This window comes from Cebus imitator, unplaced genomic scaffold, assembly GCF_001604975.1.
Source record: "Cebus imitator isolate Cc_AM_T3 unplaced genomic scaffold, Cebus_imitator-1.0 Scaffold755, whole genome shotgun sequence".
NCBI classification, from domain to species: domain Eukaryota; kingdom Metazoa; phylum Chordata; class Mammalia; order Primates; family Cebidae; genus Cebus; species Cebus imitator.
The window spans coordinates 90,195-103,168 of record NW_016108070.1 but is presented as its reverse complement, the minus strand read 5'-3'; the positions used below and the strand labels follow the sequence as shown (position 1 = coordinate 103,168).

The 12,974-nt window shown below is 50.5% G+C and overlaps 1 protein-coding gene across 6 annotated transcripts in view; it reads right to left on the bottom strand.

Moving 5' to 3' along the window:
* Positions 1 to 1,410: 1,410 nt before the first annotated feature.
* SYNPO2L (synaptopodin 2 like) overlaps positions 1,411 to 12,974 on the bottom strand; it is a 17,994-nt gene continuing 6,430 nt past the window's right edge. For 3 of the 6 annotated variants that reach the window (XM_017519550.2, XM_037735227.1, XM_017519549.1), the window contains exons 2-4: positions 9,618 to 9,769; positions 8,663 to 9,177; positions 1,411 to 5,104 (exon numbers count right to left, since the gene is read on the bottom strand). In XM_017519550.2, the coding sequence (XP_017375039.1) occupies positions 2,940 to 5,104; positions 8,663 to 9,177; positions 9,618 to 9,667 (2,730 nt within the window). In that variant the 5' untranslated portion in view covers positions 9,668 to 9,769 and the 3' untranslated portion in view covers positions 1,411 to 2,939. Of the gene's footprint in view, positions 5,105 to 7,084; positions 7,186 to 8,662; positions 9,178 to 9,617; positions 9,770 to 11,414; positions 12,034 to 12,974 lie in introns of those variants that run through there. The other 3 variants (XM_017519548.2, XM_037735226.1, XM_017519552.2) reach the window with 3 other exon arrangements.

The window sequence follows — 12,974 nt, the reverse complement described above, 5'->3', positions numbered from 1 at the left end:
TTCGCCCTGTCGCCAGGCTGGAGTGCAGTGGCACAGTCTTGGCTCACTGCAACCTCTGCCACCCGGGTTCAAGTGATTCTTGTGCCTCAGCCTTCTGAGTAGCTGGAACTACAGGCACGCATCACCACGCCCAGCTAATTTTTCTATTTTTATTAGAGATGATCTCAATCTCTTGACCTCATGATCTGCCCACCTTGGCCTCCCAAAATTCTGGGATTTCAAGCCTGGCCCCCCTCACCCTCTAAAACAAAAATAAATTGAAAGTTTGATCTCCTTCGATTGAATATCTAAAACAACTGACTGGGTGAAGACAGGTTTTTTAGTCTATGGTCTCTGAGACCTTTGGAATTCTGAGAGAGTTCACTTGGGAGGTCTGTGGCCTGGGGGCGGTTATTGGCACAAACATGCCCTCTGCTGGCAGAATGGGAGCAATGGCACTTTCCTTCTCCCAAGTCTAATTCTCACGTACCTCCAATGCCCTCCCTTCTTTAGTAGTCTCAATTCACCTTTCTTTCCTTCTTTCCTCTCCCATCCCATCTTCCCTGCCAGCCGTTGCTTTCTTGTCACTTAATTCCCAGAGACTGTTTAATACAGTTGGTTCCTCCGGGGAGCTAGGAAATGTTGATGGCAAAGAGCTCAGAGGGTCTTTCCAAGTTCTCTTCAGTTCTGTGAACAGAGCCTTGCCTAGAAAGTGTGAGGCAAGGGGCCGGGCATGGTGGCTCCCGCCCATAATCCCAGCACTTTGGGAGGCTGAGGCGGGTGGATCACGAGGTCAAGAAGATGGAGACCATCCTGGCCAACATTGTGAAATCCTGTCTCTACTAAAAATAAAAAAAAATTAGCTGGGAATGGTAGCACACATCTGTAGTCCCAGCTACTCGGGAGACTGAGGCAGGAGAATCGCCTGAACCTGGGAGGTGGAGGTGGCAGTGAGTTGGGATTGCGCCACTGCACTCCAGCCTGGTGACAGAGCGAGATTCCATCTCAAAAAAAAAAAGAAAGTACAAGGCAAGGGAATAACTTGGATGAAGACTGTGGGGAAAGGGAAACAAGAAGAGAGATGAAGGTGTCTAAATCAGAACAGGACAGTATTGGTAGGAAAGAGCAAAACACCTAGAAACAAAGGGCAAAAGGGTGAAAAATGGGAGGGTAGGCCAGGCGTGGTGGCTTACGCCTGTAATCCAAGCACTTTGGAGGCCAAGGCCAGCAGATCACCTGAGGTCAGGAGTTTAAGACCAGCCTGACCAAAACGGTGAAACCCCGTCTTTAAAAAATAAAAATAAATTAAAAAAAAAAAAAGAAAAATAGCGGGGCAGGAATAGAGACAGATTAGAAATCAGATCAGGGAAATGGGTTAAAGATCAAGGAGAGATTAGGATTTAGGTATAAAACTAGAAGATAACAGCAACAGAAGGTATGGGACATAAATTTATTCTTGTGCACAAACCAAAGTATTATGACTCACACCCAACAAGCAAAGGAAATTAGCACTTTCCAGATTAAACCAAACATGGCTGGTGGTGGTCTTGGTGAGAAGGGAGTCCATATTCCTCTAAGATCAGAGATTAGGACCTGAAGCTGAAAAGAAGCAAGAGCTGGGGTTTTCAGGGATGGGGTGGGACTGAAAAGAGGTTTTGGCTCTGGGTGTCTCCCTGCTCTTTCCCAGGTAGCCATGGCAAGCTGCAGAAGACACACTGAAGGACAGACTCAAGGAAGGTCACACAGACCACCAACTGTTCTTTCAACACTCAGCACACACCCTCACACCTCCCTTCCACCATCATCCCCTTCCACTCCAACAAATACATTCTTCTCCCTCAAATTTTTTCCCTATCCTCCTCTCACACAAGGTTGGTTTCTTGTTACCCAACTTTACTTTCTGCCAATACGGCATTGTCCCTTACCATACTTCTGTCTGTGGGCTCAATCACTTAACACTCATTTCTGCCATTCTTCTGGTTTCTGCCTCACTCTCCTCTGGCTCTCCTCTCCTTTCTCTCAAGCTCATGAGGCAATGAAGCCAAGGATCTGTTCATTCTCTGAGGAAATTTTCTTTCATTTTTTCATTTCCTGGGTACTGGGTTGCTCAGCACTGGCCTCTCATGTTGCTAACTTTCTGAGACAGGAATAAAGTTATTTGTGCTATTCCTGGTCTAGCTGGCATAACTCAGCCCATGCAAACCGTCCTGGCCCTTCAGTGTTTTCACGCTCCGTAACTTTCACAAGATGTTGTACACTTGCTACTGACTTTGGCCTCTAAGGAGTTATTCTCTAGTGAATCTTTTTCTCCCACTCAACTTCATGTGGGAATATCTGACCCTTCTATTAGTACAGTAAGACTCAGATTGGGTCTTTATTTTGACCTCTCCTCTTACTCATGCCTCAGATGAAAGAGCACATCTGTGCACAAACACACACTTGCACATACACATACACACACATACAGGCCTAGATATATGCCAGGCAATCTTGGGAAAGCAGAGTCGGGGGTGGAGGTGGCTTAATGCAAACAGGGGTCAATTCACTCCCTTTGCTGTCTGCCTGGTGGTGAGCTTCTTGCCTGAGATCTCAGTGGTCACTTCTGCTGTGTGCTTCTCACTGAACACTAAAATGAGGCCCACAGAGAAAAGTTCAAATGTCAAGGAAGAGAGACCTGTGGAGGAATATGGGTGGAGAAACCTGAAAATAAAGACAGAGATCCAGGCAAGAAAATGCAGAGACAAAGAGAGGCAAAGGTATCAAAGCAGCCATGGTTGGAAAGCGGCAGGGAGGTAGGGAGTGAGGAGGAAGGTGAGGGATGGGACATGAACTTGGAAACCATCTCTTGCAGGAGGCAATTTAGCTTCCAGATGCCTGAGACAGGGAGTGGGATAGGGTAGGAAAAGCAATTTTAGGAACTGGATGTTCCACCTCTCCTTGGTCCTGGGACCTGTGCCTGCTCACTGGTGCCCTGCCCCAGGCTTCCACACATGGGCCTGCAATCCTGTTCTGGTGGCTGAGAATCGGGGCCTGGCTACCTGGAAACCACAGGAGCTGGGAGAAGCCCCAAGGCCCCTGGGAGACTCTGGAGGAGGGGCTGGGCTAGGAACAGGGGCTGAGGCCAGCTCTGTTCTCCAGATGGGCTCATCCAATGTAGTGGCTGCACGTGGGGCAAGCACAGTGGGAGCGAGGGGCTCTGCAGTGGGCTGGGGCGCCGGAGTGGAAAACCGGCGAATCTCCTGGACTCGGGCAGTTTTGGGGGGCCCTGAGGCAGTGGGTCCAGGAGTCGGGGGAACCTCATCAAAACAGAACATGGCAGTTTTAAGTTGATAAGGCTGATGCCGCATAAAATCTAAAGCCTTAATGCCCTGCTTGGGTGTTGCCCGAGGCCCCTGGGATTGGGCCTTAGGGAGAGTTCGGGTCGCCTGGGGGAAAAAGGGAGAGAGCAGTGGGTTGTAAGCAATTGGAGGTGGGGCACGGATGTTGGGTGAATATTTCCAAGAAGGGGGCAAAGACGGGGTAGGAGAAGGACTTCTAGGCCGATGGCCAATACCAGGACCAGGTGTACCTTCCACCACATACCTGTCCGCACGGCTCTGCCGCTTGGCAAACAGCTCCCCACCCCTGCCCTGCATCCTTGGTGGCTCAGGGATTCCAGCCGAAGGGGCTGCCCCATTCACAAGCCCATCAAGGAGCCCTCGAGACGGAGGCTTAGGAGCCACTGGGGGTGGAGTCTTAGGAGTCATAGGGGGCGGGGTCTTGGGAGCCATTGGAGGCGGGGTCTTAGGTGTCACGTGAGGCAGGGTCTTGTAACTCCTGGTCCCTACTGGCTGCATGAAGTTGCAGGCTTCAGCCCCGAGGCTCAGTGCGTCCTCCTCAGGACCAGATTCAGCACCTCCGGCCCGGGGCTTTTCATCCAGGTTCTGCACCAGCGATAGCAGCTCGGGGTTGGGCGAGTTCTTCGTCTCCTCCTTTCCAGGCCGGAACATCTGCTTCCGCGTCCCTCGGCGCCGGGCCTCCTGCAGGATACCCGTCCGTGCAGCTGGCACAGAGATGCGCTGCTCCCGAGCGCTGGGGGGCTCAGGGGCCGCTGGGCCTGGGGCAGCCGCCTCTGGGTGCCCAAAGGGTCTCAGAGGCGCAGATAGGAAAATAGAAGCGGTGGAGGTCATGGCAGCTGCACTAGGAGGAGCGGGGGGCTCTGGGGCTCCGCCTGGGGTAACAGGCCGACTGGGAGCTGGGATGTACAGGGAACTGGTGGCTGTCACAGGGCCGGAGGAGCGTGGGATGCTGGGGGATCCAGAGGCTGGCTCGTGGCTGGCAACCCCTGAAGTGAAGCTGGGCAGAGGGGTGGGCCCCTGCGGAGAAGACAAGAAGGGGGGTGGAGTGGGACTGAGGCCCCTCAGGCTGTCGTTAGCTCTCTTGGGGGCTAAGGGCCGGAAAATAACGGAGGTGGTAGTTGTCCGCTGTCCTTGTAGACCCGGGGTAAAGGGCCTGGCTGACCGGTTAAAGATGCTTGCAGCAGGGGTCGGGGCCCCACCTGGTTGGAAGGGTCTGGGGCTGGCTACAGGGGCCGGCAAGGGGCTGGGTGGGAGCACAGCCGCCTCCGGGGGAGCACTTTGGGCTCGAGGTGGTGACTGCAAGCCCTCCCCGTTGAGTATATCTCCTGGTGCGGCCTTCGCCAGTTCCTGGGTGCTGGAGTCTGCACGCTGGCGCTGCTGTTGAAAGAGCTGAACCCCTCGCCCAGAGACCTCACTCAGCTGCCCTCCCAGCCCAGAGCCCTGGCCCTCTGTTGCTCTTGAGCCTGCCCTGGCAAGCTCCATGTCCAGATAGGGACTGTCCCAGTCAGATTGATTGGTGAGGCTGCGGGCGTCGGAGAAGGCTTCTTCGTCCAGCTCGGACTCACTCGTGGGGGGAATGCCGTCCTCCTCCTCCCCAGCGCCTGTCCCAGCAGCAGCCCCAAAGCTCACCAGGGTGTACTTCTTGGCTCTCTGCCGCCGTTTCTTAAACATAAGCACCCCTTTGGAGTGGGGGTTGGGGGCTGCAGTGAGCAGGGATGCAATTGTCCGGCATTTGGTCTTGGCCTCCTTTATGCTTTTCTCTTGAAGGCTCTCTGCACGTTGCAGTTCTGGGAAGGCCAAGAGGTAAATTGGTCAGTGGGGCTTCCCAGCCTCTTCTAGTCCTTTTCCTCAAGGCTTTCATCCCCAGCCCCAGAAAGCTCCCTCTTTCACTGGCTCAACCCACAGTACCCTTTGTGGCAAAGTCCTTTGACTTAAGGGCAGAGTGGAGGGTGAAAGGTGAAACCAAAAACAGTTAAAGATAAGGCAGAGTCCAGTTGGCTGCCCTGACACAGTCCTTCCATCCTGCTAGTAAGATTAGCAGAATAGTCTTACTGCTATTCTTTTCCTATCTTTCACCCCACACACATTCCTCACCTGCCTCCCATTCCTGACTGGCAATGGAAGGGAGAGGGGAGGGGGAGGAGGAGGGGAAGGATGTGTCACTCTCCATGGCAGACAGGGAGATAAGCAGGTCCCAGGGAGAGCAAAGATGAGAAGGAACACTTTTCACCCACCATAGGGACCACGTTAGGAGGCTTCTCACAAAGCTTAGGACTCATCCTCTCTGCTATCCCTTACCCCTATGATATGGACACAAAGAACCCTTAGCAATGAGGATCTTCATTCACAATTCCACCCCCCTCATGCAGTCCACATCATAGACATTCAGAGAAATAACTCCCACCACACAGCACTTCAACAAGAATATCCATCTAGTGAAAGCCAACTCTAGGCGTACTTTCTCATTCACGTATACCCCAGCTTACATACACTTCTGTTTACTTACACATATGTAAACATACCTATGCCCACATAAAAACACCATCACTCGAATACATTCACATACCTACATGCTCTAGGTGGCCCTTCTTCCCAGAGTTCTCCCTGCAGAGACCCCGTTACTAACAGTCTAGATAGAATTTTAAAGTTTATCTCAGCCTTCGAACTCCCAGGGCAGTCCTCTGGGCTTCACACCCCTGTTACTCACAACCAGGAGTAGTCCTGATCCAAGATGCAGGAAAAGTTAGAGTGCTGTTCTCCAAGGCAACTCTCCAAATCTTTAGGATACCTCAAGGTCACCAGCTAAATACATCATTTCCCCCTAAGCTGGGGAACACAGTGGGGTGGGCTTCTTTGGGTGTTAGAGCTGCCTTTAGGTAGAGAGCTCAGGCAGCCACTGCCAGCCAGGCACACAAGCACTATGTGCCAAAGGGAACCAGGGCAGGGCTTTCCATGCCATGTGGGGCCTGGGTAGGTGGGGCCAAGAAATGGGAGAGGTAACCCTGCTGCTAGGACCCTGCCTTGCACATGGATACTCTCTGGTCCACGGCCCCCAGTTCCTCCTGAAAAATTCTTGAAATTCCATCTACTTTCCACTCAAGGTACCATGCTCCTTTGTAATTAGCTTGGTACCTTGAGTGGAAAGTAGATGGAATTTTTTCATTTTTGTCATTCCTCTCATCACAGCATTTATACCACAAAGTACTGCTGAGGATGAGATAACAGGCCCTGGAGTCAGAGTTCAGTTCAGGTTTTTGGTTCTTAGGAAAGTTACCTCACCTCATTAAAGTTCAGTTTCCTCCTCTGTAAATGAGGGCAGACAATGGCTACCTCACAGGATTGCTATGAGGATGAACTGAGATAATATAGTAAATTTAGCACTTAACACAATGTGAAGGCCCACTATAACTGTTACTATTAAAGCCTCTTGACGCTATACTTTCTTGATATATATGGACACTTTCTTGTTCACGCATATCTTCTCCCATGGACTCACACATACATGCCCTCATGTATTCATAATGTACTCACACACGCTCTGTTCCCATGAGTTTTCTACAGCTCTGTGGTCACAAACCCCTTTGACATGTGGCCATAGGATCACTGAGAAAGGGGCAGTGAAACTCTCCTGAGAAAAGGAGGAAGAGGACAGCAAAAAGGAAGGAACAGGATAGTAAGACCTTTCCCAAAGACTGCCCTTCCTAAACTGTTGACATCTTCCCCTCCATTCTAGATCACAGACTCTCATAGATATGAAAGGGTAGTACCTGCATAGAATGAGTCTTGGAGCTCAGGAACTGGGTCTGGGGCTTTGTCGTAGCTGGCTTGGCTGAGGGGCTCTTGGCTGATGGGCTCAAAGGTCTCCATGCTGAGAAAGGCAGTGTTGGCTGGAGCAGGACCAGCTTGAGCCACCCCCCATGCCTTTTAAAGCCCCTTTGTCTTGTCCCCAGAGCTGGCAGCTGAATGAGCTCACTGTGCTATTTTTGGAGACTGGCCCTCTCCCTTCTCTGGGCTGCCCCACAAGTGCTGGTGTGATGGACGTGGGCACCTGCCTCCCCTTCCCCCAACCCTCCCCCAGTAGACAGTGAGGTCTGCTTGACTAAAAATATCTCTGAGCCGGTAACTACAGTCTCACCCAGCATGATAGGAAGGGAGGGGGACGTAAGTAGAGAACTGAGGAAAGCATGGGATCCTAGGCATGTGTCTGGAATTCCTGGGATATTGGACAATCAGGGATGTTAGACTCTTAGCTCTCATGTCCTTAGCCTCCATTCCAAACTGAGAGACACAAAGCTCTATGGATCAGGAATCAAAATGGTAGAGGAGAGGAAAGAAATACAACTAGAGAGGGAATCCTGAGATTTCAGAGGTGACAAGAACGGTCTCTGTGGGAAAGGCACAGGAGGCATAGAGCAGGGAGAAAGTTTATCCTTAGACCTTGTTCTGTAGCTCACATCAAAAATAGCAAAGAGCCTGAGATAAGTGGAATGGGCTTTTTCTGTCCAGGCCAACATTCTTGCCTGAGATAAGGTGCCAAAGCCAAAGCTCCCTCCCTCTGCTACTTCCTCAGGATCTCATGATCATCCCATAGCCTCTTGGTCCCCAGGAATCCTAACTGAACTTGAAAATATCAAAGGTGCCTTCAATTAACACTATAAAGAACCCCTGTAGCTTTGACCCACTTTTATTTATTTATTTTTGAGACAGGGTCTTGCTCTGTTGCTCACACTGGAGTGCAGTGGTGCAAACATGACTTTCTGCAGCCTCAACCTTCCAGGCTCAAGTGATCCTCCTGCCTCAGCCTCCCAAGTAGCTGGGACCATAGGCATGTGGCACCATGCCTGTCTAATTTTTAAATTTTTAGTGGAGACAAGGTCTCACCATGTTGTCCTGGCTGGTCTCAAACTCCTGAGTTCAAGCGATCCTCCCACCTCAGCCTCCCAAAGTGCTGGGATTACAGGTGTGAGTCACCTCACCCAGCCTTCAACCTGCTTTTAAATACTCCCGTCCTGTGTCTGTTCTCTGCCTTTACCCTGTCATGACACACAATAACAATTATCACCACCACCAAACCTTTCATCTATTCATGTCCCTTTCCAACTTCCCTATTTACCCTGTTCCTGGGTTGAACTGAATCACCTTACCCTTTTGCCACATTGATTCAAACAGCAAAAATAATGGGGGCCACGAGAATAGTTATGCTCCCCTTCTACTCATTACTCTTCTCTTGTCCCCAAGACTGTATCCAAGGGGCATAAGGTAGGGAGAATGTATGGCTATAGAAGAATAGATTCAAGGCTCAGATTGAAGGATCCTGGCTGGGGGAAAGGGGTTCAGGCACTCACTGGCTTGCTTGGCCTTCTGGGTGTAGGTAGTAGTAAGATCTTCTGCCACTGGGTGGGGAACAGGCCCCACCATAGGGATGAGATGAGGACCAGGCCGGAGGGGGCCATGGGGTAACAGCAGAGCCTCAGCTGGGGGTGGCTGAAGGGCTGCCCCATCCTCCCAAGATGGAGAGCTCACACGGCTGTCACCCTGGCTAGGAGGGCCAGGGATAGCAGGTGCCGGCTCTGCAGGGCTGTCAGACAGGTAGACCTCATCCGGTGGGGCACCAGGAGGGGTAGGCCTTGTGGGGCCTCGGCGGCGAGGTCGGCGGGGCTTCTCCTGGGTAGCAGGGCCATCAGCATCACTGTCAGTCTCTCCATAGTAAGCCTCACTATCAGGAGGTGAACGAAGGCTCCCAGGCTGCAGAGGCTGAGGAACTGGCGCACCAGGGGGCTCAGGACTCAGTGGAGATAAGGGTGACAGCACCTGAAGCTCATGGGGAGATGGAGATTGCACTGGCCCCTCGTCTGCTACCCTGTATAGGAAAGATGACAGGGCTTGAGAGATGGGTACTGACAGCAAGAAAGATCTGGAAGGGATGGAAGGAAAGAGGTAAGGGAAAGAGAAGGCTGTCATACAGTTGGAATGGGTGGGCCAGGAAAGGTGAAGATATGAAGACAAACTAGGAGGCAAATATGCTTGAAGGGCCATGAGCGGAAACAGACTTAGAAGAAGATGTAATGAGCAGACAAGCCAGAGATTGAAGTAGGTCCATCAGTCAAATACCCACTGACACCCTGCCCCTTAATTGCAGATACAATCAAGCCCTCTGGGAGATAGACACAAACCATAGCAGAAATGCATGAGCAGAAATAAGTACCTGTTAGTTTCTAAAGCCAGGCCAGTGAGACATAGAGCTGAGACAGGCAATGGGAGTCCAGGATTAGGGAATGAGAAGGGGAGGGAAGTCCATACCGTTGCACAGTGAGGACAAGCTGATTTCCTGAGGCATCGATGAGGGTCATGGCACTGGCATGGGAAAGGTTGGTGCAAGAGATCCCATTGATTGCCAAGAGCTGGTCCCTCTCTCGGAGTCCTGCTCTGCCAGCCTGACTCCGTCTTCGAATCTAAGATGTTGAAAGATATGTTGAAGGATGTTGATTGTAGGTAAGAGAGTGCTCCAAAGGGAATAGAATGAAAGGAAAAGGCAAGAAGGACCTATAGCAGGGGATTTTACTTTGCAGGGTAAGAAGGGTGGGGAGATGCATGGAAGTGGCTGCAGTTGAAGTGGCCTATCTAGAGGGAAGAAAGTACAGATTGCAGGAAGAAATACATCATATGGTGGGAGATAGGGTAACCACTGAATGAAAGAGGCTTGGGAAGAACTGCATGGGGTCGGTACTAAAAATGGTGGTTTTTAGTATGTTGGGCACAGTGGGTCACAACTATAATCCCAGCACTTTGGGAGGCCTAGGCAGGTGGATCACTTGAGGTCCGGAATTCGAGACCACCCTGGCCAACATGATGAAACACTGTCTCTACTAAAGGTACAAAAATCAGCCAGGCATTATGGCATGCACCTGTAATCCCAGGTACTTGGGAGGCTGAGGCAGGAGAATCACTTGAACTGGGAAATGGAGGTTGCAGCAAGCCAAGATCGTACCACTGCACTCCAGCCTGGGTGACAGAGTAAGACTGTCACACAGCAAGGATAGGAAAGGAAAGGAAAAAGGAAAGGAAAAAGGCAAGGGGAAAGGGGAAGGGGAAAGGGGAAGGGAAAGGGGAAGGGGAAAGGAAAGGAAAGGAAAGGAAAGGAAAGGAAAGGAAAGAAAAGAAAAGCTTATCTCCACAAGCTTTTTCTCCAAGAGCAGTATCTATATTGGCCAGTAATTCTCTATTAGGCCTTGGAACCCCAGGTGCCATTACACAGTGAAGATTTTAGAACAGAACTCCAGACTGGAGGGAGCCCAGTGGGATTCTGGGAGATTGTGATTATTTGTGTATATGTGTGCCATGTGTACACACAAATGTATATATGCTAAAGTAATAGTAGTAATGGTTACCATTTATTGGATTCTTACTAAGTGCTGGGCACTGTGCTACATGTATTATTGCATTTAATCCTTAAAATGGTTCCATGAAGTAAGTGCAAGTACTATTATCACTCACATTTTACAGTTTGGAAAACTAAGCCTGTAGGGTGAAACCAAAAGGGTAATGACTTCATCTGTGAGGCCAGATCTTGCCATAACCCTCCTAGCACCTAAAAATGTCTTGCCTAGTGAGAGAAAGGATCTGACCTAGGAAAAGGGGCACACTGAAGGAATGGGCAGGGCAGGGTGAGGCAGGGTAGGGCTGAGCTGGGCTGGGCTGAGTAAGACAGTCTCAGTTCATCACATATCAGTTCAGTCAGAGAGAAATTAGAATCTTCCCCATATTTCTGGAGTTTGGAGTAGAGGCACATACCCAGGAGAAAAAACACTGGATGACCAGAGCTGGTCCTCTGATACCACAGTGCTGCAGAAACAGAGCCTTTCTTTTTCCTGTGCTCCCTGGAAACCACGAATTCTCTTTTCTAATAGACCTCCACAAGAAGCCTATAGTCAGACACTACTCCCACTGTGAGACTTAAGCATACTTCCCTGCCCACTACCCACTCCATCTTCACAGCCTCCCACTACCCCAACCCCCACCATATTCCACCACAAGTCTCTTCCCAGGATCCCTTGGGTTCCCTTTCCCTGAAGCCACAGTTCAGGGGCTCTCCCTTACCTTGGACACCTGTAAGGGTTTCCTCTGCTCGGCCCCCCCCTGAAGTCGGAAGCCCCAGGGGGCTCCCCCTGATAGTGTGACCATCACCTCCTCCTCAGCACCCATCGCTCAGCTTGGCCTATGGCCCCCGGAGTTTGAACAGTGTCCCAGGGCGAGATGTTGAGGTGCTCGTACCCCTTCCGGCCTTCCCGTCCGGCTGTCCTGCTCCTGCTGCCCCAGGTCTCCCCCCAGCAACACACACCACAGGGAGGCAATTTGGCCCTGGGATCATTACAGTCCAGCACACGTGTCCCGTCAATCGGAGATGTGCTCAAAATAGATGCCGCTTATACTCCCCTCCCTCCCCCATCTGTGTTACTCCTAGAGCTAATTATAGCACAAACTTCTGCCCTCCACATTCCCCATTCTCCTGCATGGGACTTTTATTCAGGACTCAGAATACAAGCTCTCTGGGCTCTATAACTAACATATAACTTTCAGGAACTGAACCTTCTCTAATAGGACCATAGACTAATCTCAACTGCTTTCCTGCAAAGACCTTTCAAAGTGGCAGCAGCAGGGGCTTCAATTCCATAGCTGGCAAAGAATGGCTGGACTTGCTCCAAGATCCCAGGAGAGAGTACACCTTCACTATATGGATGTATCTGTTAATTAAAATGGAGGGCCAGGTATGGTGGCTCACACCTGTAATCCTAGCACTTTGGGAGGCCAAAGTGGTGGATTGCTTGAGTCCAGGAGTTCAAGACCAGCCCAGACAACATGGTGAGACCCCTCTCTTTTTTTTTTTTCCATTAAAAAATATTTTTGAAAAACTTTAAATTACCTATTGCAATTCATATGTGGTCATGAAATGGTGGACATGAATAGGTGTGCATAAACATACCAATCCATGTTAATAAAACCTCTACTTGTCTCTAGGTTTCCATTACAAGAATGTTTCTGTTACAAGGCATAACATTATGGTGCTGTAACTGTGATTATCAAAAAGGCTACAGAGTTTCATGAAATAGCTGCCCACCTAGTGTATGCTAAATACTGTTTGCCTTGGTATATGCCTCTATGTCCTAGAAACACTTGGGCTGGCTGCAGTAGCTCACGCCTGTAATCCCAGCACTCTGGGAGGCTGAGGCAGGTGAATCACTTGACCCCAGGAGTTCAAGACCTGGATAACATGGTGAGACCCTGTTGCTACAAAAAATATAAAAAAATTTAGCCAGGCCTGCCCGGTGACATGCTCCTGTAGTCCCAGCTACTTGGGGAGACTGAGGTGGGAGGCTCACTTGAGCCCTGGAGATCGAAGCTAGAGTGAGTCGTGATCCTGCCACTGAACTCTAACCTGGGTGACAGAGTGAGACCCTGTCTCGAAAGAAAAGAAAAGAAAAAAGAAAAGAAAAGAAAAGAAAAGAAAAGGGCCGGGCGCGGTGGCTCAAGCCTGTAATCCCAGCACTTTGGGAGGCCGAGGCGGGTGGATCACGAGGTCAAGAGATCGAGACCATCCTGGTCAACATGATGAAACCCCGTCTCTACTAAAAATACAAAAAATTAGCTGGGCATGGTGGC